Here is a 27,523-nt window from a genome sequence, read left to right as displayed (position 1 = left end):
CTGTAGGCGTGTTGCCACCTCCGTCCCCGTCAGTAGGCGGGGCGTGTGAATTGGTGTAAGCGGGTGCTACATCGTCTAGATAGGAATTCAGAAATATGTCTTTAGTAGTCCTGTGATTTACCTTAGTTGGAACCAATGGTGGCGGCAGATTTTTCGGTATTTCTGAAGTGGTTTCAGGCGAACCCTCGGCCACAAGATACATGCCATTTACAAGATTGTTTCGTGCGCGGTCTACTTGTTCTGCTTTTACTCGGATTCCTTCATTGACTAATTCGTTCTCTCGGGCTTTATCTGACTCTTCTCTATGTCTATCTTCTCTACGGAGTGCTTTTTCAGCACGTTTATGTGATTCTTTACGCCAAAATTCTATGGCGTCCTTCTGAGATTGTCTGGCTTTCTTTTTCCATAGTGCTTCTTCTACCTTCATGATGCACTCGGCATCCCATGTTCCGGTAACAGGCCATCTGTGTCTCTCGTCTAGATGCTTAGTATAATCGGCCCATAAATCTAGATACAATATGGCATCTAAGCCATGCTTATGATACATGAAATTTCCAGGAGTGTCCCTAGGGGGGATAGGAATTTCTTCCTCTAGTATCCCTTTCCTAGTTCCTATCTGCTTTAACTTATTGAAAAACGGCATTTTGTTTACTTAGTACTGAATGCTCAATCCTTGCTACTTAACTCTGAACACAGCTAGTTACACAAGAACACAATAATGCACATTAAAAACAGTCACTCATACCACGACATCAATCACATGAAAGACATTTGAGACATATATGACTACCCCCCTATACTGGATGTACTGCTAAACAGCACAGATACACTGCTAAGAACAGTGCAAGAACTGAAATAACGGATATACTGCTAAACAGTACAGATACACTGTCTAAAACAGTGCAGACCGCGTTTGTGTACCCAAACCCGTCTTTACCGGATACATAATAATGCATCCGTCTAGATACGTCCCAGCAATGGTACTCACCGGGAAGCACGGAAATCGGAAGGCCTCGGAAAACTCGACTGGACTGGACCGGACTGGACTCAACTCGACTCGACACGTGGATACTTCGGAAACTGGTGGGCCTCTTGACACCTCGGACCTTGCTTCTTTCGGCTAGGCTCTGGTCGGGATCCTCCGCACTCCTCACCGCCTCGTCTGGGTGCTGATCGCAGTCTTCGTCACCTCCGTGGGCCAGAGGGAGAAACAGGAAATCCTGCCAGTACGCGTAGTTCCGTCTAACTGATGGCAGGGGACAGAGCTTGCAACGCACCAACCGGCGCGTGGGGTGGGGGAGGGGTCCCTATTCGGGCGCCAAAATAATGTGGTAAATATTTGATTTACCGTCCTAATTTCTATGCAGGTAAGTACTTAACAAAATAACTCAATCGGAAAGAAAGAGGCAGAGTCCGTGGTGTTAGAGTTCTTAGGGGTTTTATTCCTTAAAAAGGAATGGTCATGGTACCAGATCGGATATCTTGTTCCTGCCACCACAGGGGTGCAGGAAGGGATAGAGCAATATTTTATTGACAATACATAGCTTATATACTTAAATCATACAATAGAAATCAATACAGTAGGCGTAACAGCTGAGAGAAACAAGATAACAGCATACACGTGGTAATGATACGTAATTAGAAGGCGTAAACTAGGCGTGAACATAGAGGTGTGTGCTAGAAAACGTCATATGTAAGTGTCACAAGTAGGTGGGTACTTTACAGAATTTGGCAATGTCAGCAGAAATCTGAGGCCTGGATGCGTGCGCAGCTGCATGACGCGTGAATGACGTGAAACTGGAGGGTGCAGGGGACATGACATTTACACTTGCGGAAAGAGACAGAAGTCTGGCATGTCAGATCAACTCGTACCTATATCATATCTGATATCTAATGTTTGGGAACCATATTATCTAGAGGAAAAGGTCTCTGGGGCAGAAGCTATTCTATACTGACTGTGAGTGCGTGTATAAGCGTCTAAGTGTCTGCATGGGATGTGAGGGGGCATGGGCCTACCATGGTAACAGAGGCTATGAATTACTTGCACGGAGACAGTGAGGCCGGGCCCTTTGCTCTGCAGCTGGAAGATGTTTACTTGAACTAGTAGGCAGGAATGTATGTTTGAGGAGCGGAACAGATAATTCGAAGGTTGAATACGGTGTTGGCAGGCAGCAGGCTGAACTAAGCGCCGTTAGCCGCACAGGGAGTAAGGCAGAGGTCACGGGTACAGAGGCAGCCTAGGCTGAGGCTTTCAGAGTCAGAAGGCAGAAAAGGCTCAATGGCAGAATTCAGGGCCTACTTCGCCAGAGCTGAAAAACGTGTAAAGTACACCACAAAAAGACGTTGGCAAGGCATACTTAGGAACGGAATATTCAACCCATTTAGGGTGGATCTGAAAGAGGACATGTTAACGTTGGACGCAAATGTATTTGCGTCTTCATAGCTGGCACAGGAGGGAAGTTACATGCACTTTAGGCTGGTACATGGAGACGGTGGGGTACGCGTTAGGGAACATTTCTTGACCATAAAATTTATATTTCCTCAACACCCCCTCACCCTCACGACCCCACCCCCTCACCCTCACACCCCCTCACCACCCCATCCCCTCACCCCCACACACCCTGACCCTCACACCCCCTCACCCTCACACCCCCTCACCCTCACACACCATCACACCCCCTTACCCTCACACACTCACATCCCCTCACACCCCCTCACCCTCACAACCCCTCACACCCTCACCCACCCCCTCACACACCCTCTCACACACCCTCACCCTCACACACCCTCACACCCCCTCACCCTCACACCCTCTCCCTCACACACCCTCACACCCTCACCCTCACCCTCACACCTCCTCACCCTCACCCTCACCCCGTCACCCTCACCCTCACACCCCTTCACCCTCACCCTCACACCTCCTCACCCTCACCCCATCACCTTCACCCTCACACCCTCACCCTCACACCTCCTCACCCTCACAACCCCACACCCTCACACCTCCACACCCTCACACCTCCTCACCCTCACCCCGTCACCCTCACCCTCACCCCCTCACCCTCACACCTCCTCACCCTCACAACCCCACACCCTCACAACCCCACACCCTCACACCCCCACACCCTCACACCCCCTCATCCTCACCCACCCTTACAACCTCTCACTCACCCTCACACCCTCGCACCACCTCACCCTCACAACCCCTCACCCTCACAACCCTCTCACCCTAACTCACCCTCACCCTCACACACCCTCACTCACCCTCACTCACCCTCACACAACCTCACTCATCCCTCACACACCCTCACCAGCATAGCATAACAAAACATAGCATAGCGTAACAAAACACAGCATAGCATAACAAAAAAAAGCATGGGATAGCAAAACATAGCATAGCATAACAAAAGAAAGCATAGGATAGCAAAACAAAACATAGCATAGCATAACAAAACAAAACATAGAATAGCAAAACACAACAAAGCATAGCATAGCATAACAAAACACAACAAAACATAGCATAGGATAACAAAACATAGCATAACAAAACAAAGATTAGCATAACAAAGCATAGCAAAACATAGCATAGTATAACAAAACATAGCATAACAAAACACAACAAAACATAACAAAACAAAGCATAGCAAAACACAAAAAAGGATAGCATAACAAAAGACAACAAAACATAGCATACATAACAAAACATAGCATACATAACGAAACATTGCATAACAAAACATAGCAAAACACAAAAAAGGATAGCATAACAAAAGACAACAAAACATAGCATACATAACAAAACAAAGCATAGCAAAACATAGCATAGCATAACAAAACACAACAAAACATAGCCTAGCATAACAAAACACAACATAGCATAGAACAAAACACAACATGGCGCTTAGAGACCCTGGGGTGATATTGCGCTATACAAATTGAAATAAATAGCATAACAAAAAAAAGCTTAGCATAGCATAGCATAACAAAACATAGCATAACAAAGCATAGCATAGCACAACAAAACCTAGCATAACAAAACATAGCATAGCAAAACAAAGCATAGGATAACAAAACATAGCAAACCACAACAAAACATAGCATAACAAAACACAACAAAACATAACAAAACAAAGCATAGCATAACAAAACAAAGCATAGGACAGAAAAACTAAACATGGCATAGCATAACAAAACAAAGCATAGGATAGCAAAACATAGCATAACATAACAAAACACAACAAAACATAGCATAGCTTAACAAAACACAACAAAACATAGCATAGCAAAACAAAACATATACAGCCTGATTCATCAAAGACCAGTTTTTCGAGTCTTTAATAGCGATTCATAAGGAATCGCTATTACAGACTCCCAAAAAGGGATTCATGTAGGAATTGCAAACAAAAATGCGATTCCTACACATTCCTTATTTGCGATTAGCAAATTGCTAATTGCAAATAAGGAATAACTTCCCATTCATTCCTATGGGCCAAAAGGCCCATAGGAATGAATGGGGAGTATTCTTTATTTGCGATTAGCAATTTGCTAATCGCAAATAATATAGCGATTTAAAGGGTGCTAGGGGTGTCCAAAGGACACCCTGTAGCACCCCTGAAAGGTAATCTGCATTTGTGTTGCGCACACACATGTCCAGAGGACATGTGTGTGTGCAACATGCAACTTAGAAAAATACTTTTAAAAACATTTTTCTAAGTTTTCGCTATTTACCACGAGGTTTGACCTCGCGGTAAATAGCGGCCCGAAATTGCGATTTCGCAATTTGAAAATGGATGATGAATTGCATTTAAGGAATCTCAAATAGAGATTCCTTAAATGTAATTCCTCGCAAATTTGCGAATTCGCTATTACCGATTTTTGCATTTGGGATGATGAATCCCAAATGCAAATATTGCGCTCGCAAAGGGCCAGATTCTGAGTATCTAGCCCTTTGCGAGCGCAATTCACCTTCCTGAATCTGGCTGTAAATAACATAGCAAAACATAGCATAGCATACCAAACACAACAAAACATAGCATAGCATAACAAAGCATAGCATAGCAAAACATAGCATAGCATTACAAAACACAGCATAGCATAACAAAACATAGCATAGCATTACAAAACACAGCATAGCATAGCAAAACATAGCATAGCATTACAAAACACAGCATAGCATAACAAAACATAGCATAGCATTACAAAACACAGCATAGCATAGCAAAACATAGCATAGCATTACAAAACACAGCATAGCATAACAAAACATAGCATAGCATTACAAAACACAGCATAGCATAGCAAAACATAGCATAGCATTACAAAACACAGCATAGCATAGCATAACAAGTCAGTTTTTTCAGTTCAAAGCTTTATTCAAATTGAATTTACAATTCATAAAAGTATACAGATAAAATCACAGTTAAAATTCCATCTTTTTCACTCAAGCTTTAAGCAAACACTAGAAAATACTTTAAAAGGGTTAAAAGAGAGATATAAAACAACACAATCGGGTCACAAACATATTGATTTTTTATAATTAATTGGCTATTGCTATTCCATAGTTATGGTCCTTCTCACTCTTAAGATTGCATTTAAATAGGAGCTCACTGTGCTAATGGCAAGGCAATCGTCTAAAGTCCTTAATCTATTATAGGCATCTCTGGCTTTTCTTAATCCCCAGACTAATAGGAGAGGTTTCAAAATTTGTCGCCTGGGGAGGCTGTATAAAGTGCAAAAAAGAATGCAATGAATATTTGATTGGTATGATTTATCATCACAGGGACAGCGTCTTTTTTCTCTCGCTCAATCGTAACATATCGGGAATGTTACAAGTCTGTAAAAAGTTTCCAGGCGGAAGTACGTCAGGAGCCTACGATGGTGCAGGGGTTGGTCTAATACAAGGTACAGCTGAGTGCCCCTTTGGGAGGTCACCTCATCGTGGCTCATGACAGTTATTTTAGTCCTTTCACCCTTCCATCTTTGTAATTCCAGATGTTCTAAAAGAGTCTTTTTTAGCATGGATCGTGAGAGCTGTTCCAGTGAGGCCGGATTGGAGAAATATTCAGGATGACCAATCTCGCTGACAAAATTCTTGATGTACCTGAATGAACCATTTAATGTTTTTTGCCCCATCACAAACTAAACAGTCCTCTATGATGGATCTATTCAATTCTGTGGCTGAGTTAGTCCAGACATTATGCCAAAATAAAACAGGGGCTAATTTTATAATATCTGTGATATGAAGGAGGGCAACTTCAGCGTGTAGGACATATATGGCGGTACTCTTTGGTGTGGCTGTTAGGAATCGCAGAAACCTGTTCTCGATTCGCTGTATTGCATCTACTTGCTGCCAACCCCAAATGCCCGCCCCATAAATACCGTGGCCACACATTTGGATTTAAATATTTGGAGGAGCTCCCTGACTGGCCTAGTCCCTATTTTTTTTGCAAAATTCAGAAGAGCACCAGTTGCTCTATTGAATGCTATGGCCCTTGCATTCACAGCGGACTTCCACATGCCCCGCCTATCAAAGTGCACGCCTAGATAGCAAAAAATATCGGCTAACTCCACCCGCCTATCGTCTAAGATAATTGGACATGGTGTTCTTTGTTTGTTTGGGCCACATGACATGGTAAATGTCTTAGAGACATTTACACATAGACCCCTGAGCTTCATAAAATTTGAGAAGAACTGTACTGCTTTTTGGAGGCCCACCTTTGTCTGCGAGAGGATAGCCGCATCGTCGGCATACAGGAGGATGGGGATGGGTTTGCCTTTGATTACAGGATAATCAAAGTACTGTTGTACTAAACAGGAACCCACCCCGTTAATATAGAGGTTAAATAGCAAGGGGGCTAGTTTGCACCCCTGCCTTACCCCTCTACTGATCTTAAAAGACTCTGTGCATTCCCCCCTCCTGCCGTATGTTACGCGTGCACCTGCCCCAGCATAGAGTTCTCTGATATAGACAATTATTTGGCTATCTAATCCAATGTCCCTTAATATTTGCCAGAGATTGTCATGAAGGATGCAATCAAATGCAGAGCTGAGGTCTACAAATGTCACGTATAGGTTGTTTTTTTTTGCGTGTATGCATTTGGAAACAATTAGGGAAAGATTTAACCCTTGCTCAATTGTCCGCCGCCCTCTCCTAAACCCATACTGGAAGGGCGATAACACTTCCTGACCTTCCATCCAATCCTGAATACGAGCGAGAATGACCCTATCTGCCATCTTCATAAAACCATCTAACCATGAGATGCGTTGATAGCAGGCAGGATCATTCCTGTCCCCCTTTTCATAGATCGGGACCACAATTGCCTCCTGCCATGTCGAAATGAAACCTCTTTTGTTTAAACGGTTTAAAACTCTAGTGAGTAAAGGGGCCCACAGGTCCGGGAGCATTTTAAACACATGAATAGGGACACAGTCGGGTCCTGGTGCTTTAGAAGCTGAGCTTTCCCTTAGAGCCTTATAGACCTCTTCCAGTTCAAACTGAATATCTATGGGGAATGGAGGGTCTGCTCCCTCGGCGATTATTGATTATTGCTGGTTGGGGGGGGGGGGGGGGGGGGGGTTGCTGGTGTGGCTAGCATGCCATAAAGGGCTTGGAAGTGGAACACCCATTCCTGGGCCATAATAGCATAACAAAACAAAACATAGCATAGCATAACAAAACATAGCATAGCATAACAAAACATAGCATAGCATACAGCATCACTCCGCACCACCACAGCATCACTCAAGGGCACCACAACATCACTGAGCTCCACCACAGCATCAATCTCTGCAACCATTCAACAACAACCAGTTCAAATATGTTCTCTCTTTGTTTCAAGCTTTATTACAAATGTCACAAAAAGATGTTAATATTTCACTTCCATTCTTAGATTGTCGTCACAATAAAATACACTGAACATTATCACAAAAGTTATTTACAAAAGTTTAAGCTATTGCCATTATAAATTACAATCACTTTTATTTAAACATTAATTATTTAAAAAAATTAAAAGGCATTGTTATTTGTAATATCAATACATGTAAGTCACGTAAATACAACACATGTTGCATTACAAACGCTATAGGTGTCACATTTGCGAAAGTTATAACTATTGGCATTGTAAATGACAAAGCTATTAATTTCGCTATTTGCAAAAACAAAACATAAATAAAAAAATAGTAATTTACAAGACCAATAGCTCAAACTTTCCTAATGCGAGACCTATTGCATTGCAAATGCTTGTTTCCTGCGCTGCTTAAGAAAGAGAGGTTGAATTTATCTCTTGCGGGACTTTAATAAACAGTGATTATTATATACGGCGCGGTGCTTCGTGAGGATCGAAGTGTGGTGTGTTTGTGTGCGGGCGCGTGTGTGTATCTATGTGTGCGTGGTGTGTGCGTGCGTGCGTGTGGTTCAGCAGCGCTGAGGTGGCACTCTCTCTCTCTCCCCCCAGGTTGGCAGGCACCTTTCAAGGAACAGCCACAGGGTTGTCGGTGCCCACGTGTGCCTCCCACTGAGTTGTGATGACGTGGCGTCCGGGTTTGGGCGGGAAGCACCCGCGCTGTTCCCTTCTCCGGCCCCCAGGGGGTGCCCCTTCCTTTCTTGGCCTCTTTCTAATGAGCTGTCACGTCGCTTGGCAGAGCTACTGGAGCCGGTTCTACAGGTTTTTCGGCCTCAGAGCTGAACGGCCCATGACTGCCCCCCCCCCCCCCCCCGGTCCCCCCCCCCCCCCCCTCTCCAGTCCTGCCCCGCCCCCTCTCTGATGATCAGAGTCTGTCAGGGTGACCCGGGGCAGGGTGGTACAGGTGGGGCAGGTCAGGAGCGGCCCACACCCGCCCACACAGATCTGACACACAGCGCGGAGGGATACTGTAAAGAGATATAAGCTAACACACCGCAGCCCCCCCTCCCCCCCCCAACACGCGCCTGATACCCTCTGGAGTGATTAGTGCGCTATACACATCAGCATAAGGTAACACACACCTGACCCTCACCCCCACCAGCTCTGCCAACAGAGGCAGGAGGCAGCGACCTCAGGGCGCCATCTAGTGGTGACATCAAAATTATGGGAAAACCCAGTAAGGTATATTTCGGGGGTCTGGGCTTAGCCAAGACCTTTTAATCTTAGTTTAACAGTGGCGGCCTGCTGTGTAGTTATATTTGGGTCACAGTTTCTATAGGATGAGAGTTTTTTTGGTTGCACTAATAACTTTGCAGCCCTTTGACGAATCATCCTAAAACTTTCAGAAAAAAAGTTCATCAACCGCATCCCTTTCTTAGAAAGTTTTAGGGTGATCCGAAAAGCAGGTCCTGAGAAAAGGGGAGTGGGGTTCCAACATCTTTTTCTCATGTAAAATCCCGTAGGAATTTTGGGTAGTGATTTATAAAAAAAATGGCCTTACAGAATGGCACCAAATGTAGCACTAAAGTGCTTTTTGTGATGTGTCTTTTTTCGTTTTAGAGAAATGACACTTCAAAATGAAGTGATATCTGGATAGTTGGTCCCGTGGGAGTCCAATGGTACTCCAACATATGTCAAATAATTAAAAAAAATGATTCTGATTGGCCAAGCGGCGTTTTCTTCCGATCAGTCCATGTGATGCAGCGGGGCCAGTGCCAGTCTCAAGGTACCAAGCAATCTGATTGGCTGGCCAAACATGAACCGAAAGGTTGTGGCCGCCATTACAGGACTCGGGACCCAGTATCTGTGTCAAGTGTTTTGGAAAAAAAAACTACAACGGGGCAGAGTAGGGGTGGCCCAAACCCCGGGCCCCTGGTGGGGTTGGGGATCCTAGAAGGATAACCCCTACATCAAATAAAAAACAAAAACGGTACCACCGGCCATTCGCTGGACCCAGTGTGGCCCGCTTTGTGACACCACAAGGCTCTTGCGAGGCCCATGGCAATGAGACCACGCAGCCGCCACTAGTGAAACTTACACACAACGATAAGAGGCGTGGACCAAAGGTGTTGTTGCACCTCAATCCAATATAGTAAAGTTTAGGGTCCTGTGCATACGCTTCCCGTTCAGTGCCACTGGAGACCAGAAAACAGGAAATTCTTCGAAAGGAAGGTGCACCAGGAAAAGAGTTACATTTCGCAAGGTTAAGTCCATCATCTTCATTTATTGATCCATAGTATTGCACAAATTTTTGAAAATCAGACAACACGTTTCGGTCTTGAATACCTAGGAACTTCATCAGGGCTTAAACGTATAGTGTCTCGTATTCACAATACTTTAGAGTGTTGGTTGCTGTACCATCCTAGGGCAATCATCATATCACAGGGTTACATTCATCTAGTTCATAGATGGGATACATGGACCATATCTTGCCCAAGCGCGAGACCCTAGTCCTAAAAACAGCAAAGTGTAACCTGCGGACTGTGTTCACTAGTGAATCTTGCGCAGTCTCGTGGTACTCTGGACGGTGCTTTAGCTGCAGTACTGTGGGAGTACTGCAGCACCACCCAAAACATTTTTTTTACAATACAAACAAAATTTGGGGTTTTGGTCCGTTTGGGGATAGTCGCTTGCCGGGATCGGCCCCAAGCCAAGCCCTGCAGCCAACCCCACACTGCACATGACTTCAAGCTGCGATCAGTGACAGAGACGGGTGAATCTGATAGAAAAAACAGAAATTCACTGAAAAAAACAGAAAGGTTAAAATTACGTTATAGTTAGTTATGGTAATGAGATTTTACTGATCATTGATAAAAACATAGACATTTACCTAAAAAATAAACAAAGGTTAAAGTGACGTTTTTTTTTTGTTGTTTTTTTTGTATGTTCTTATATAGCGCTCGATCACCGGGGAGGTATCTCGGCGCTTGCCTTGGGAACCCGTCCTGGCTTTTCCCTGTGAGGTGAAAGCCAGGCATCCCGCCGCAGGGGGCCGTTGTGGAGATTAAGCAAGCTATTGCCCAGAGTCGCAGAGTGTGACCCCGTGAGTTGAGTAGGCACCAGAGCGAGAATTATCGAGTCCGTGGACATTTGAGCTCAAGACGTTATAGTTAGTTATGGTAATGAGACTTAAAAAAACTGAAGGTATAAGTGACTTTAAAGTTAGGTTTTGTAATAAAATAAAAACTAACATAAAAAAAACAAATAACACAGAAAATGTACCAGTTGTACTTTAATGAACTAACTATAACTTGAGCCCCTACCAGGCACTACTATGACCTCACATATTACATCAATCATGACATGTTAAATGACATCACTGAAAACATTACAAATCATAATTAATGTCATCCCTGAGTTCTTATATCTCCAAGGCTGGTTCAATTCATAAACATGAAATAGGCCACACCGGACCCCTGGAATGAAGACCAGACCCCCCCGTCACTGAAGACAGGGCCCGGCAGTCACTTCCCCACCCTCACTGAAGACAGGGCCCGGCAGTCACTCCCCCCGTCACTGAAGACAGGGCCCGACAGTCACTCCCCCCCTCACTGAAGACAGGGCCCGACAGTCACTCCCCCTCTCACTGAAGACAGGGCCCAGGAGTCACTCCCCCACGCTCACTGAAGACAAGGCCCGACAGTCACTCCCCCACCCTCACTGAAGACAGGGCCCGGCAGTCACTCCCCCCTCACTGAAGACAGGGCCCGACAGTCACTCCCCCACCCTCACTGAAGACAGGGCCCGACAGTCAATCCCCCTCTCACTGAAGACAGGACCCGGCAGTCACTCCCCCACCCTCACTGAAGACAGGGCCCGACAGTCACTCCCCCCTGACTGAAGACAGGGCCCGGCAGTCACTCCCCCGTCACTGAAGACAGGGCCGACAGTCACTCCCCCCTCTCACTGAAGACAGGGCCCGGCAGTCACTACCCCCCCTCACTGAAGACAGGGCCCGGCAGTCACTCCCCCGCCCTCACTGAATACAGGGCCCGACAGTCACTCTCCCACCCTCACTGAAGACAGGGCCCGGCAGTCACTCCCCCACCCTCACTGAAGACAGGGCCCGACAGTCACTTCCCCACCCTCACTGAAGACAGGGCCCGGCAGTCACTCCCCCCGTCACTGAAGACAGGGCCCGACAGTCACTCCCCCCCTCACTGAAGACAGGGCCCGACAGTCACTCCCCCTCTCACTGAAGACAGGGCCCGGCAGTCACTCCCCCACGCTCACTGAAGACAAGGCCCGACAGTCACTCCCCCACCCTCACTGAAGACAGGGCCCGGCAGTCACTCCCCCCTCACTGAAGACAGGGCCCGACAGTCACTCCCCCACCCTCACTGAAGACAGGGCCCGACAGTCGCTCCCCCTCTCACTGAAGACAGGACCCGGCAGTCACTCCCCCACCCTCACTGAAGACAGGGCCCGACAGTCACTCCCCCCTCACTGAAGACAGGGCCCGGCAGTCACTCCCCCGTCACTGAAGACAGGGCCGACAGTCACTCCCCCCTCTCACTGAAGACAGGGCCCGGCAGTCACTACCCCCCCTCACTGAAGACAGGGCCCGTCAGTCACTCTCCCACCCTCACTGAAGACAGGGCCCGGCAGTCACTCCCCCACGCTCACTGAAGACAAGGCCCGACAGTCACTCCCCCACCCTCACTGAAGACAGGGCCCGGCAGTCACTCCCCCCTCACTGAAGACAGGGCCCGACAGTCACTCCCCCACCCTCACTGAAGACAGGGCCCGACAGTCACTCCCCCTCTCACTGAAGACAGGACCCGGCAGTCACTCCCCCACCCTCACTGAAGACAGGGCCCGGCAGTCACTCCCCCCTCACTGAAGACAGGGCCCGACAGTCACTCCCCCACCCTCACTGAAGACAGGGCCCGACAGTCACTCCCCCTCTCACTGAAGACAGGACCCGGCAGTCACTCCCCCACCCTCACTGAAGACAGGGCCCGACAGTCACTCCCCCCTCACTGAAGACAGGGCCCGGCAGTCACTCCCCCGTCACTGAAGACAGGGCCGACAGTCACTCCCCCCTCTCACTGAAGACAGGGCCCGGCAGTCACTACCCCCCCTCACTGAAGACAGGGCCCGGCAGTCACTCCCCCGCCCTCACTGAATACAGGGCCCGACAGTCACTCTCCCACCCTCACTGAAGACAGGGCCCGGCAGTCACTCCCCCACCCTCACTGAAGACAGGGCCCGACAGTCACTTCCCCACCCTCACTGAAGACAGGGCCCGGCAGTCACTCCCCCCGTCACTGAAGACAGGGCCCGACAGTCACTCCCCCCCTCACTGAAGACAGGGCCCGACAGTCACTCCCCCTCTCACTGAAGACAGGGCCCGGCAGTCACTCCCCCACGCTCACTGAAGACAAGGCCCGACAGTCACTCCCCCACCCTCACTGAAGACAGGGCCCGGCAGTCACTCCCCCCTCACTGAAGACAGGGCCCGACAGTCACTCCCCCACCCTCACTGAAGACAGGGCCCGACAGTCACTCCCCCTCTCACTGAAGACAGGACCCGGCAGTCACTCCCCCACCCTCACTGAAGACAGGGCCCGACAGTCACTCCCCCCTCACTGAAGACAGGGCCCGGCAGTCACTCCCCCGTCACTGAAGACAGGGCCGACAGTCACTCCCCCCTCTCACTGAAGACAGGGCCCAGCAGTCACTACCCCCCCTCACTGAAGACAGGGCCCGTCAGTCACTCTCCCACCCTCACTGAAGACAGGGCCCGGCAGTCACTCCCCCACCCTCACTGAAGACAGGGCCCGACAGTCACTCCCACCCTCACTAAAGACAGGGCCCGGCAGTCAATCCCCGCCTTCACTGAAGACAGGGCCCGACAGCCACTCCCCGCCCGCACTGAAGACAGGTTCCGACAGTCACTCCCCCACCCTCACTGAAGACAGGGCCCGACAGTCACTCCCCCACCCTCACTGAAGACAGGGCCCGACAGCCACTCCCCGCCCTCACTGAAGACAGGGCGCGGCAGTCACTCCCCCTCTCACTGAAGACAGGGCCCGGCAAGTCACTCCCCCACCCTCACTGAAGACAGGGCCCGGCAGTCACTCCCTGGGCCTCACTGAAGACAGGGCCCGGCAGTAACTCCCCCACCCTCACTGAAGACAGGGCCCGGCAGTCACTCCCCGGCCCTCACTGAAGACAGGGCCCGGCAGTCACTTCCCGGGCCTCACTGAAGACAGGGCCCGGCAGTCACTCCCCTGCCCTCACTGAAGACAGGGCCCGGCAGTCACTCCCCACCCTCACTGAAGACAGGGCCCGGCAGTCACTCCCCACCCTCACTGAAGACGGGGCCCGGCAGTCACTCCCCTCACTGAAGACAGGGCCCAGCAGTCACTCCCCCGCCCTCACTGAAGTCAGGGCCCGACAGTCACTCCCCCACCCTCACTGAAGACAGGGCCCGGCAGTCACTCCCTGGCCCTCACTGAAGACAGGGCCCGGCAGTCACTCCCCCGCCCTCACTGAAGTCAGGGCCCAACAGTCACTCCCCCACCCTCACTGAAGACAGGGCCCGGCAGTCACTCCCCCGCCCTCACTGAAGACAGGGCCCGACAGCCACTCCCCCACCCTCACTGAAGACAGGGCCCGACAGTCACTCCCCTGCCCTCACTGAAGACAGGGCCCGGGAGTCACTCCCCCACCCTCACTGAAGACAGGGCCTGACAGTCACTCCCACCCTCACTGAAGACAGGGCCTGACAGTCACTCCCCTGACCTCACTGAAGACAGGTTCCGACAGTCACTCCCCACCCTCACTGAAGACAGGGCCCGACAGTCACTCCCCTACCCTCACTGAAGACAGGTTCCGACAGTCACTCCCCACCCTCACTGAAGACAGGGCCCGACAGTCACTCCCCCACCCTCACTGAAGACAGGGCCCGGCAGTCACTCCCCCACCCTCACTGAAGACAGGGCCCGACAGTCACTCCCCTACCCTCACTGAAGACAGGTTCCGACAGTCACTCCCCACCCTCACTGAAGACAGGGCCCGACAGTCACTCCCCCACCCTCACTAAAGAAAGGGCCCAACAGTCACTCCCCCACCCTCACTGAAGACAGGGCCCGACAGTCACTCCCCCACCCTCACTGAAGAGAGGGCCCGACAGTCACTCCCCTACCCTCACTGAAGACAGGGCCCGACAGTCACTCCCCCACCCTCACTGAAGACTGGGCCCGACAGTCACTCCCCCACCCTCACTGAAGACAGGGCCCGACAGTCACTCCCCTACCCTCACTGAAGACAGGTTCCGACAGTCACTCCCCACCCTCACTGAAGACAGGGCCTGACAGTCACTCCCCCCTCACTGAAGACAGGGCCCGGCAGTCACTCCCCCACCCTCACTGAACACAGGGCCTCAGAGGCACCCCTCCCACCCTCACTGAACACAGGGCCTCAAAGGCACCCCTCCCACTCTCACTGAAGACAGGGCCTCAGAGACACTCCTCTCACCCTCACTGAAGACAGGGCCCGACAGTCACTCCCCTACCCTCACTGAAGACAGGTTCCGACAGTCACTCCCCACCCTCACTGAAGACAGGGCCCGACAGTCACTCCCCCACCCTCACTGAAGACAGGGCCCGACAGTCACTCCCCCACCCTCACTGAAGACAGGGCCCGACAGTCACTCCCCTACCCTCACTGAAGACAGGTTCCGACAGTCACTCCCCACCCTCACTGAAGACAGGGCCCGACAGTCACTCCCCCACCCTCACTGAAGAAAGGGCCCGACAGTCACTCCCCCACCCTCACTGAAGACAGGGCCCGACAGTCACTCCCCCACCCTCACTGAAGAGAGGGCCCGACAGTCACTCCCCTACCCTCACTGAAGACAGGGCCCGACAGTCACTCCCCCACCCTCACTGAAGACTGGGCCCGACAGTCACTCCCCCACCCTCACTGAAGACAGGGCCCGACAGTCACTCCCCTACCCTCACTGAAGACAGGTTCCGACAGTCACTCCCCCCTCACTGAAGACAGGGCCCGGCAGTCACTCCCCCACCCTCACTGAAGACAGGGCCCGGCAGTCACTCCCCCACCCTCACTGAAGACAGGGCCCGACAGTCACTCCCCTACCCTCACTGAAGACAGGTTCCGACAGCCACTCCCCACCCTCACTGAAGACAGGGCCCGACAGTCACTCCCCCACCCTCACTGAAGAAAGGGCCCGACAGTCACTCCCCCACCCTCACTGAAGACAGGGCCCGACAGTCACTCCCCCACCCTCACTGAAGAGAGGGCCCGACAGTCACTCCCCTACCCTCACTGAAGACAGGGCCCGACAGTCACTCCCCCACCCTCACTGAAGACTGGGCCCGACAGTCACTCCCCCACCCTCACTGAAGACAGGGCCCGACAGTCACTCCCCTACCCTCACTGAAGACAGGTTCCGACAGTCACTCCCCACCCTCACTGAAGACAGGGCCTGACCGTCACTCCCCCCTCACTGAAGACAGGGCCCGGCAGTCACTCTCCCACCCTCACTGAAGACAGGGCCCGGCAGTCACTCCCCCACCCTCACTGAAGACAGGGCCCGACAGTCACTCCCACCCTCACTAAAGACAGGGCCCGGCAGTCAATCCCCGCCTTCACTGAAGACAGGGCCCGACAGCCACTCCCCGCCCGCACTGAAGACAGGTTCCGACAGTCACTCCCCCACCCTCACTGAAGACAGGGCCCGACAGTCACTCCCCCACCCTCACTGAAGACAGGGCCCGACAGCCACTCCCCGCCCTCACTGAAGACAGGGCGCGGCAGTCACTCCCCCTCTCACTGAAGACAGGGCCCGGCAAGTCACTCCCCCACCCTCACTGAAGACAGGGCCCGGCAGTCACTCCCTGGGCCTCACTGAAGACAGGGCCCGGCAGTAACTCCCCCACCCTCACTGAAGACAGGGCCCGGCAGTCACTCCCCGGCCCTCACTGAAGACAGGGCCCGGCAGTCACTTCCCGGGCCTCACTGAAGACAGGGCCCGGCAGTCACTCCCCTGCCCTCACTGAAGACAGGGCCCGGCAGTCACTCCCCACCCTCACTGAAGACAGGGCCCGGCAGTCACTCCCCACCCTCACTGAAGACGGGGCCCGGCAGTCACTCCCCTCACTGAAGACAGGGCCCAGCAGTCACTCCCCCGCCCTCACTGAAGTCAGGGCCCGACAGTCACTCCCCCACCCTCACTGAAGACAGGGCCCGGCAGTCACTCCCTGGCCCTCACTGAAGACAGGGCCCGGCAGTCACTCCCCCGCCCTCACTGAAGTCAGGGCCCAACAGTCACTCCCCCACCCTCACTGAAGACAGGGCCCGGCAGTCACTCCCCCGCCCTCACTGAAGACAGGGCCCGACAGCCACTCCCCCACCCTCACTGAAGACAGGGCCCGACAGTCACTCCCCTGCCCTCACTGAAGACAGGGCCCGGGAGTCACTCCCCCACCCTCACTGAAGACAGGGCCTGACAGTCACTCCCACCCTCACTGAAGACAGGGCCTGACAGTCACTCCCCTGACCTCACTGAAGACAGGTTCCGACAGTCACTCCCCACCCTCACTGAAGACAGGGCCCGACAGTCACTCCCCTACCCTCACTGAAGACAGGTTCCGACAGTCACTCCCCACCCTCACTGAAGACAGGGCCCGACAGTCACTCCCCCACCCTCACTGAAGACAGGGCCCGGCAGTCACTCCCCCACCCTCACTGAAGACAGGGCCCGACAGTCACTCCCCTACCCTCACTGAAGACAGGTTCCGACAGTCACTCCCCACCCTCACTGAAGACAGGGCCCGACAGTCACTCCCCCACCCTCACTAAAGAAAGGGCCCAACAGTCACTCCCCCACCCTCACTGAAGACAGGGCCCGACAGTCACTCCCCCACCCTCACTGAAGAGAGGGCCCGACAGTCACTCCCCTACCCTCACTGAAGACAGGGCCCGACAGTCACTCCCCCACCCTCACTGAAGACTGGGCCCGACAGTCACTCCCCCACCCTCACTGAAGACAGGGCCCGACAGTCACTCCCCTACCCTCACTGAAGACAGGTTCCGACAGTCACTCCCCACCCTCACTGAAGACAGGGCCTGACAGTCACTCCCCCCTCACTGAAGACAGGGCCCGGCAGTCACTCCCCCACCCTCACTGAACACAGGGCCTCAGAGGCACCCCTCCCACCCTCACTGAACACAGGGCCTCAAAGGCACCCCTCCCACTCTCACTGAAGACAGGGCCTCAGAGACACTCCTCTCACCCTCACTGAAGACAGGGCCCGACAGTCACTCCCCTACCCTCACTGAAGACAGGTTCCGACAGTCACTCCCCACCCTCACTGAAGACAGGGCCCGACAGTCACTCCCCCACCCTCACTGAAGACAGGGCCCGACAGTCACTCCCCCACCCTCACTGAAGACAGGGCCCGACAGTCACTCCCCTACCCTCACTGAAGACAGGTTCCGACAGTCACTCCCCACCCTCACTGAAGACAGGGCCCGACAGTCACTCCCCCACCCTCACTGAAGAAAGGGCCCGACAGTCACTCCCCCACCCTCACTGAAGACAGGGCCCGACAGTCACTCCCCCACCCTCACTGAAGAGAGGGCCCGACAGTCACTCCCCTACCCTCACTGAAGACAGGGCCCGACAGTCACTCCCCCACCCTCACTGAAGACTGGGCCCGACAGTCACTCCCCCACCCTCACTGAAGACAGGGCCCGACAGTCACTCCCCTACCCTCACTGAAGACAGGTTCCGACAGTCACTCCCCCCTCACTGAAGACAGGGCCCGGCAGTCACTCCCCCACCCTCACTGAAGACAGGGCCCGGCAGTCACTCCCCCACCCTCACTGAAGACAGGGCCCGACAGTCACTCCCCTACCCTCACTGAAGACAGGTTCCGACAGCCACTCCCCACCCTCACTGAAGACAGGGCCCGACAGTCACTCCCCCACCCTCACTGAAGAAAGGGCCCGACAGTCACTCCCCCACCCTCACTGAAGACAGGGCCCGACAGTCACTCCCCCACCCTCACTGAAGAGAGGGCCCGACAGTCACTCCCCTACCCTCACTGAAGACAGGGCCCGACAGTCACTCCCCCACCCTCACTGAAGACTGGGCCCGACAGTCACTCCCCCACCCTCACTGAAGACAGGGCCCGACAGTCACTCCCCTACCCTCACTGAAGACAGGTTCCGACAGTCACTCCCCACCCTCACTGAAGACAGGGCCTGACCGTCACTCCCCCCTCACTGAAGACAGGGCCCGGCAGTCACTCCCCCACCCTCACTGAACACAGGGCCTCAGAGGCACCCCTCCCACCCTCACTGAACACAGGGCCTCAGAGGCACCCCTCCCACCCTCACTGAAGACAGGGCCTCAGAGACACTCCTCTCACCCTCACTGAAGACAGGGCCCGACAGTCACTCCCCGACCCTCACTGAAGACAGGTTCCGACAGTCACTCCCCACCCTCACTGAAGACAGGGCCCGACAGTCACTCCCCCACCCTCACTGAAGACAGGGCCCGACAGTCACTCCCCCACCCTCACTGAAGACAGGGCCCGACAGTCACTCCCCTACCCTCACTGAAGACAGGTTCCGACAGTCACTCCCCACCCTCACTGAAGACAGGGCCCGACAGTCACTCCCCCACCCTCACTGAAGAAAGGGCCCGACAGTCACTCCCCCACCCTCACTGAAGACAGGGCCCGACAGTCACTCCCCCACCCTCACTGAAGAGAGGGCCCGACAGTCACTCCCCTACCCTCACTGAAGACAGGGCCCGACAGTCACTCCCCACCCTCACTGAAGACAGGGCCCGACAGTCACTCCCCTACCCTCACTGAAGACAGGTTCCGACAGTCACTCCCCCCTCACTGAAGACAGGGCCCGGCAGTCACTCCCCCACCCTCACTGAAGACAGGGCCCGACAGTCACTCCCCCACCCTCACTGAAGACAACACCTCGAGGATGCCATTCCCCCCTTACAAGAGGTTGATATACCCAATGCTCCTTGGTTGAAGTAAGTTCAGACATGTAGTGAGTACTCATGCCCTCCAGGGTACCACGCAGATGCCAACCCTGGCGCCCGCGCATGCGCTCTACAGGCTGTACATGTCACACTCTCATGCGGCCTCCTGTCTCTCTCTTTTGCAGCTGCCGAACATGTTCGGGAACCTTCGCTCCACCTTCATGGCGCTGATGATCGGCTCGTACGCCTCCTCCGCCGTCACATTCCCCGGAGTAAAGGTGAGACCCTCTCTCCACTTTGTTTCACCTTCCCTCAATGTCTCTCTCTGACCCGCCTCCTTCCCGTCCACCCCTTTTCCAAACATTGGGGCATATTTACAAAAGAAGTAACAGAGCGCTGAAATAGCCTTGTTGGCTTAACGCTGCGCTCCGCCACTTCTGAAATGCAGCGCTGCACCGTATTTGCAATACGGTGCAGTCCTGCGTTTCTCCCTGCGCTGGCACTAAACATAGCAGCCTAGCGCCAACGCAGACACCCTTGCATCATAGTGCAAGGGTGTCTGCGTGCAGGGGAAATTGTTTATGTGCCGGAAGGTGTCCCTTCCTGCACATAAACAATCTGAAAGGGCCTATTGTAACTTCCATGTGTGCTGCTTAATGCAATAGAATTTGCAACTCGTCTTTTCTTTTTAATGATTGTTTTTGTCCAGAAAGGGTCACCGTCCTGTACTTAGAAAATCAATGGCGTTTTGCTGTTTCTAAGTGTGCTGCAAAACACAGCACATTGAAACAGCAAACATGAAGAGGAAATTAAGCATTTTTCCTCGCTGTGCCCCATTAAGACCATGTTTTCCCTGGTCTTAATTTTGTCGCTGCCCCTTATTCACGCCGCCCTTGTAAATATGGGGCAGTGTCAAAATCAATGGGTGTTGTGTCGGGACGCCCACCACAGCACCCGTTGCCTGCCCCTTTAACGCTAAGCGCCGCGTGAAAGGGGGCCTTATTTACAAGGCAGCGTTAAGCCACGTTAAGTGTTTTGACACTGCCATGTAAATAAGGCGAAGCCCCTATTGCCATCACAACATCGAGAAAAGTGACGTTCTAGTGGCAATAGGGGCTTGTACATATGCACAATTGTTTCTGGGTCCTCTGTGTGTCACTCTCGTGCCTCCTTCTCACTTCCACAACTTCAACCCCCTCTTACTTCACCCTTCTCGCTCTTTTCCTGTTTCCTTCCCACTTCATGGTTTCTGACCTCTGTGACTCACCTGTCTCTCTGTCTCCCCTTATTTTTAGGTCTCGCCTGTTGTCGATGCGCATGCGCATCGAGCAAGCGAGACTATTGCGAGTTATCCACTCTTTATCCACACTGCAAGGAATCGTGGCGATTCCTTGCAGTGCACGATAAATTTAAGGTCAATGCGCATGCGCATTGAGCTTATGCGCATGCGCATTGACCTTAAAAGCGCGTGCGCGTGCACGTCCGTCTTTGTTAACCCCTCCGCCCCCTCCCGCCATGTCGCATTTCTCCTCCCCCTCCCCTCTCTTCCTTCCGTCTTCCTGCCGTGTCGCACCTCTCCCCTCTCCGCCCCCTCCCCTGCCCGCCCCCTCCCCTGCCCTCCGTCTTTGTTAACCCGCTCCGCCCCCTCCCGCCGTGTCGCATTTCTCCTCCCCCTCCCCTCTCTTCCTTCCGTGAATCAAGCGGTATGGTGGAAGTCTGGCTGCGGCCAGACGCAGAGAACTGAAGCCTCTCTTGTCGCCTGCGTCCTGGAAATATTTTATTTCACGGCTACGGTTGGACCCCCATCAAAACTTGGACGAGGTATGAATTCCTTGGCGTGGAAATATGCACAGCCATTTTGTTTGTGTTGGCCATCATAAAGATGGCCCAAACCTCCCAATGCTCTACCGGGAACACTGTCCAATGCAAGGCGCGTGCTACTGACCAGCCAGAAGCAAGCACGCTTAGGTGTCGCATCCACAGACCAGCCGTCATCCGCACTAAATCACTGGAGGGAAATATATTACCCTGACTGACCCTGCTCTGAATCTAGATCCAGGCAAGTGTATCACCTTGCCATTAAAAGGCAAACATTGCATAAACTTATGAGAACTATAGAGCGGGGTAGAGCTAAAACCTGGAAAGCACAGTTCTCAGAGGGAGTCCAGAAGTTTACTCCACAAAAGAGGTCCGTGAATTCTACTGTGAGAAAGAAAACTCACTACTCGCTTAATTCAAACCAAGCCAAACAGTAATGGTCGCAAATTAAATTCTGCAACCGTTTTCCGGGTACAAAGGACTTTGCACCATGGCGAACTTGCTTTTTTAACCTAAAAACCCATAAAACATACATAAAGTGAGGACAATGGTGGGTATTGAATTTCCGTGCAACATTAAAAGCGAAAACAATTCCATAAGTAGTGAGACATTTTTTATAACTGCCCTTCTTGATGGCTTTGCCTCCTTGCTCTGACCTCCCGCCGTGTCGCATTTCTCCTCCCCCTCCCCTCTCTTCCTTCCGTCTTCCTGCCGTGTCGCACCTCTCCCCTCTCCGCCCCCTCCCCTGCCCGCCCCCTCCCCTGCTCGCCGTGTTACGGTGAAAGGCTTGTTTAGTTTGCTGCCCCAGAAGTCGAACAGAGTTTGAGATTGCTCTGGTTGGTAAGCCTCCTTGTTTTCCAATTGCATGCTACCTTCATCATAGGGAGTCGCAAGTTTTTCTTTGGTTGTTCGATTGCTATATTTTTGCAGTCGGTGTTGGTAACTATATTTTGAATGTTTTAGAAATTGTGTAAATATCTACTAATACCGTTTCGCGCTGTCTCTAAAGGAAAGCGCTTGTCATTCTCACGCTCTCTTTTGGTAAAAGTTAACAAAAGAGTGAAAGTGTGCTCACCTTCGTAGAAGTGGTTGCAGTGCCAAAGTTTGAATGGGTTACTTGCATTGCTTTTTCCCCAAACCATTTTGTTGTGGTTTTGCACATTCAGGTGATGCTTTAGCTAGTAAATGTTCGTCTTCTATATATCTCTATGGTATATAACAGCATGGGAATTGACAACGACATATACTTTGTAGAACTAAGAACCCTAAACCATTATCCCGCACCGCCCCCCTCCACGGAATGTCCATGACTCGCTAGTACTTTCAATCACTTTTTGACGTAAATGATGCCTTTTTTATGTCTCCTCTTAAATGTTGGTTTTATGAAACCTTAAAAAGAATTAGGAAGACGTTTTACAGTGAACTTGGTTGTATAGTTAAGTGGTGATATTCCCTTGTCGCCTCCTCGTCGAAAAGGTTAAGAACGGATGTATAAAGTTGGGTTAATTCCTATATTCCCCGCGCATTGGATATGTTATTCACTGTATGCCGCCTATATACCGAAACAGTGTTTCCCTCCCCTCCTCACGTCTTTAGATTTAATAAGTAACGTTTTTTATATCAAGGAATAGGGGTAAAATAAAGCAAACTGTGTTTTTTATCTCGCTCTTGGGGCGAGGGGCCCTGACCCCTCTCTCACGGTCTTGTATGTTTTCCTTTGTTTTTCTTCACATATGGCGCTCAAAGGCCTGTTTACATTTCCAAAGTAGATAGTCTAGGTCCCCTGCAAGGCAGAGACATGCAAATCAGTTTCTCGATCTGCTGCAATAATTACTGGCAATTAAGGGCCTGGTTCTCCCTTCTTTGAGGGCAACTCTGCGACACTACGCCGCCCTCAACCCCTCACTCACTCACCCTCACTCACTCACCCTCACTCACTCACCCTCAACCCCTCACCCTCACTCACCCTCACTCACTCACCCTCAACACCTCACCCTCACTCACCCTCACTCACCCTCAACCCCTCACCCTCACTCACCCTCAACCCCTCACCCTCACTCACCCTCAATCCCTCACCCTCACTCACCCTCAATCCCTCACCCTCACTCACCCTCAATCCCTCACCCTCACTCACCCTCAACCCCTCACCCTCACTCACCCTCAACCCCTCACCCTCACTCACCCTCAACCCCTCACCCACACTCACCCACACTCACCCCCACTCACCCTCACTCACACTCACCCTCACTCACCCTCACTCACCCTCACTCACCCTCACTCACCCTCCCTCACCCTCCCTCACCCTCCCTCTCCCTCCCTCACCCTCCCTCACCCTCACTCACCCTCACTCACCCTCACTCACCCTCACTCACCCTCACTCACCCTCACTCACTCACCCTCAACCCCTCACCCTCACTCACCCTCACTCACTCACCCTCAACACCTCACCCTCACTCACCCTCACTCACCCTCAACCCCTCACCCTCACTCACCCTCAACCCCTCACCCTCACTCACCCTCAATCCCTCACCCTCACTCACCCTCAATCACTCACCCTCACTCACCCTCAATTTCTCACCCTCACTCACCCTCAACCCCTCACCCTCACTCACCCTCAACCCCTCACCCTCACTCACCCTCAACCCCTCACCCACACTCACCCACACTCACCCCCACTCACCCTCACTCACACTCACCCTCACTCACCCTCACTCACCCTCACTCACCCTCACTCACCATCCCTCACCCTCCCTCACCCTCCCTCTCCCTCCCTCACCCTCCCTCACCCTCACTCACCCTCACTCACCCTCACTCACCCTCACTCACCCTCACTCACTCACCCTCACTCACTCACCCTCAACACCTCACCCTCACTCACCCTCACTCACCCTCAACCCCTCACCCTCACTCACCCTCAACCCCTCACCCTCACTCACCCTCAACCCCTCACCCTCACTCACCCTCAACCCCTCACCCTCACTCACCCTCAACCCCTCACCCTCACTCACCCTCAATCCCTCACCCTCACTCACCCTCACTCACCCTCACTCACTCACCCTCACTCACCCTCACTCACCCTCACTCACCCTCACTCACCCTCACTCACCCTCACTCACTCACCCTCACTCACTCACCCTCAACACCTCACCCTCACTCACCCTCACTCACCCTCAACCCCTCACCCTCACTCACCCTCAACCCCTCACCCTCACTCACCCTCAACCCCTCACCCTCACTCACCCTCAACCCCTCACCCTCACTCACCCTCAACCCCTCACCCTCACTCACCCTCAATCCCTCACCCTCACTCACCCTCACTCACCCTCACTCACCCTCACTCACCCTCACTCACCCTCACTCACTCACCCTCAACACCTCACCCTCACTCACCCTCACTCACCCTCACTCACCCTCAACCCCTCACCCTCACTCACCCTCAACCCCTCACCCTCACTCACCCTCAACCCCTCACCCTCACTCACCCTCAATCCCTCACTCACCCTCAACCCCTCACCCTCACTCACCCTCAATCCCTCACTCACCCTCAACCCCTCACCCTCACTCACCCTCAATCCCTCACCCTCACTCACCCTCAATCCCTCACCCTCACTCACCCTCAACCCCTCACCCTCACTCACCCTCAACCCCTCACCCTCACTCACCCTCAACCCCTCACCCACACTCACCCCCACTCACCCCCACTCACCCCCACCCACACTCACTCACACTCACCCCCACTCACCCACACTCACCCTCACTCACCCTCACTCACCCTCCCTCACCCTCCCTCACCCTCCCTCACCCTCCCTCACCCTCCCTCACCCTCACTCACCCTCACTCACCCTCACTCACCCTCACTCACCCTCACTCACTCACCCTCACTCACCCTCAACACCTCACCCTCACTCACCCTCAACCCCTCACCCTCACTCACCCTCAATCCCTCACCCTCACTCACCCTCAACCCCTCACCCTCTCACCCTCACTCACCCTCACTCACCCTCACTCACCCTCACTCACCCTCACTCACCCTCAACCCCTCACTCACCCTCACTCACCCTCACTCACCCTCAACCCCTCACTCACCCTCAACCCCTCACTCACCCTCAACCCCTCACTCACCCTCAACCCCTCACTCACCCTCAACCCCTCACCCTCACTCACCCTCAACCCCTCACCCTCACTCACCCTCAACCCCTCACCCTCACTCACCCTCAACCCCTCACCCTCACTCACCCTCACCCTCAACCCCTCAGCCTCACCCTCACCCTCACTCACCCTCAACCCCTCACCCTCAACCTCATGCTAAAGATTTACAAAAAAACCATTAACAATTCTAAAAGCACTAACTCTAATGCTGCGAGACCTATTGCATTTTTTGACCCAGCTTTCTCTCCTGTCTCTCCCCTCTCTATATTGTGTTCTCTCTCTCTCTCTCCCCCCATTGACCCCCGTCTCCCAACTCTCTCGCTCTTTCTTTCCCTGTACTCTGTTGGTCTGTATATTGTCCGTCTCTTCTCTCTCTCGCCTCTGACCCCTGTCTCTATGACTTTCTTGTCCTGTACTCTGTGTCTGTAAATTCTGCCTCTTCTCTCCCTCTCTCTATCCTTGACCCCTGTCTCCCGTCTGTCTATCTCTCTCTCTCTTTCTTTCCCTGTACTCTGATGGTCGGCGGTTCGTCTGTCTCTTTTCCCTCTCTGTCTCTCTCTCTCGCCTTTATCCCCTGTCACTCATCTTTCTCTCTCTCTTTCGTTCCCTGTACTCGGCTGGTCTGTATATTGTCTGTCACGTCTCTCTCTCTCTCTCACCTTTGACCCCTGTCTCCCATCTGCTGCTCTCTCTCTTTCTCTGTACTCTGTAGATTGTCTCGCTCTCTCTCTCTCTGTTTCTTTCGTTCCCTCGCCTATATGCCTGTAAATTATGTCTCTTCTCTATTTCTCGCCTTTGACCCCTGTCACTCATCTGTCTCTCTCTCTCTCTCTTTCTCTGTACTCTGTTGGTCTGTGGATTCTCTGTCTCGCCTCTCTCTCTCTTTCTCTTGCTTTCTACTCTGCCGGTCTGTATGTTGTCTGTCTCGTCTCTCTCTCGCCTTTGACCCTTATCTTCCATCTCTCTCTCTCTTTCTCTGTACTCTGCTGGTCTGTAGGTTTAGGTTGTCTCTCTCTCTCTTTCTTTCTTTCTTTCCCTGTACTCTATCGGTCTGTATATTGTCTATCTCTTCTCTGTCTCTCTCTCTCTCTTTCTTTCCCTGCACTCTGCTGGTCTGTACATTGTCTGTCTCTTCTCTCTCTCTCCTTTGACCCCTGCCTTCTTTCTTTCTTTCTTTCTTTCTTTCTCTCTTTCTTGCTTTCTCTTTCTTTCTTTCTTTCTTTCTCTCTTTCTTTCTCTCTTTCTTTCTTTCTTTCTTTCTTTCTTTCTTTCTTTCTTTCTTTCTTTATCTCTTTCTTTCTTTCTATCTTTCTTTCTCTCTTTCTTGCTTTTTCTTTCTTTCTTCTTCTTTCTTTCTTTCTTTCTTTCTTTCTTTCTTTCTTTCTCTCTCTCTTTCTTTCTTTCTTTCTTTCTGTCTTTCTTTCTTTCTGTCTTTCTTTCTTTCTGTCTTTCTTTCTTTCTTTCTTTCTTTCTTTCTTTCTTTCTTTCTTTATCTCTTTCTCTCTTTCTTTCTGTCTTTCTTTCTTTCTGTCTTTCTTTCTTTCTTTCTTTCTTTCTTTCTTTCTTTCTTTCTTTTTATCTCTTTCTTTCTTTCTTTCTTTCTTTCTTTCTTTCTTTCTTTCTGTCTTTCTCTTTCTTTCTGTCTTTCTTTCTTTCTTTCTTTCTTTCTTTCTTT

The 27,523-nt window shown here is 52.2% G+C and overlaps 1 protein-coding gene across 1 annotated transcript in view; it reads left to right on the top strand.

Moving 5' to 3' along the window:
- Window positions 1–27,523, top strand: part of SLC43A1 (solute carrier family 43 member 1) — a 294,136-nt gene that overhangs the window by 166,214 nt on the left and 100,399 nt on the right. The window contains exon 6 of the mRNA XM_086953367.1: window positions 20,067–20,159. Within this exon, the coding sequence (XP_086809493.1) occupies window positions 20,067–20,159 (93 nt within the window). The remainder of the gene's footprint in view (window positions 1–20,066; window positions 20,160–27,523) is intronic.

The sequence above is a fragment of the Lissotriton vulgaris genome, chromosome 1_2 (genome assembly GCF_964263255.1).
Source record: "Lissotriton vulgaris chromosome 1_2, aLisVul1.2, whole genome shotgun sequence".
In the NCBI taxonomy this organism is placed as follows: domain Eukaryota; kingdom Metazoa; phylum Chordata; class Amphibia; order Caudata; family Salamandridae; genus Lissotriton; species Lissotriton vulgaris.
The sequence above is the reverse complement of the archived record's forward strand: the minus strand, read 5'-3'. Positions and strand labels throughout refer to the sequence as shown.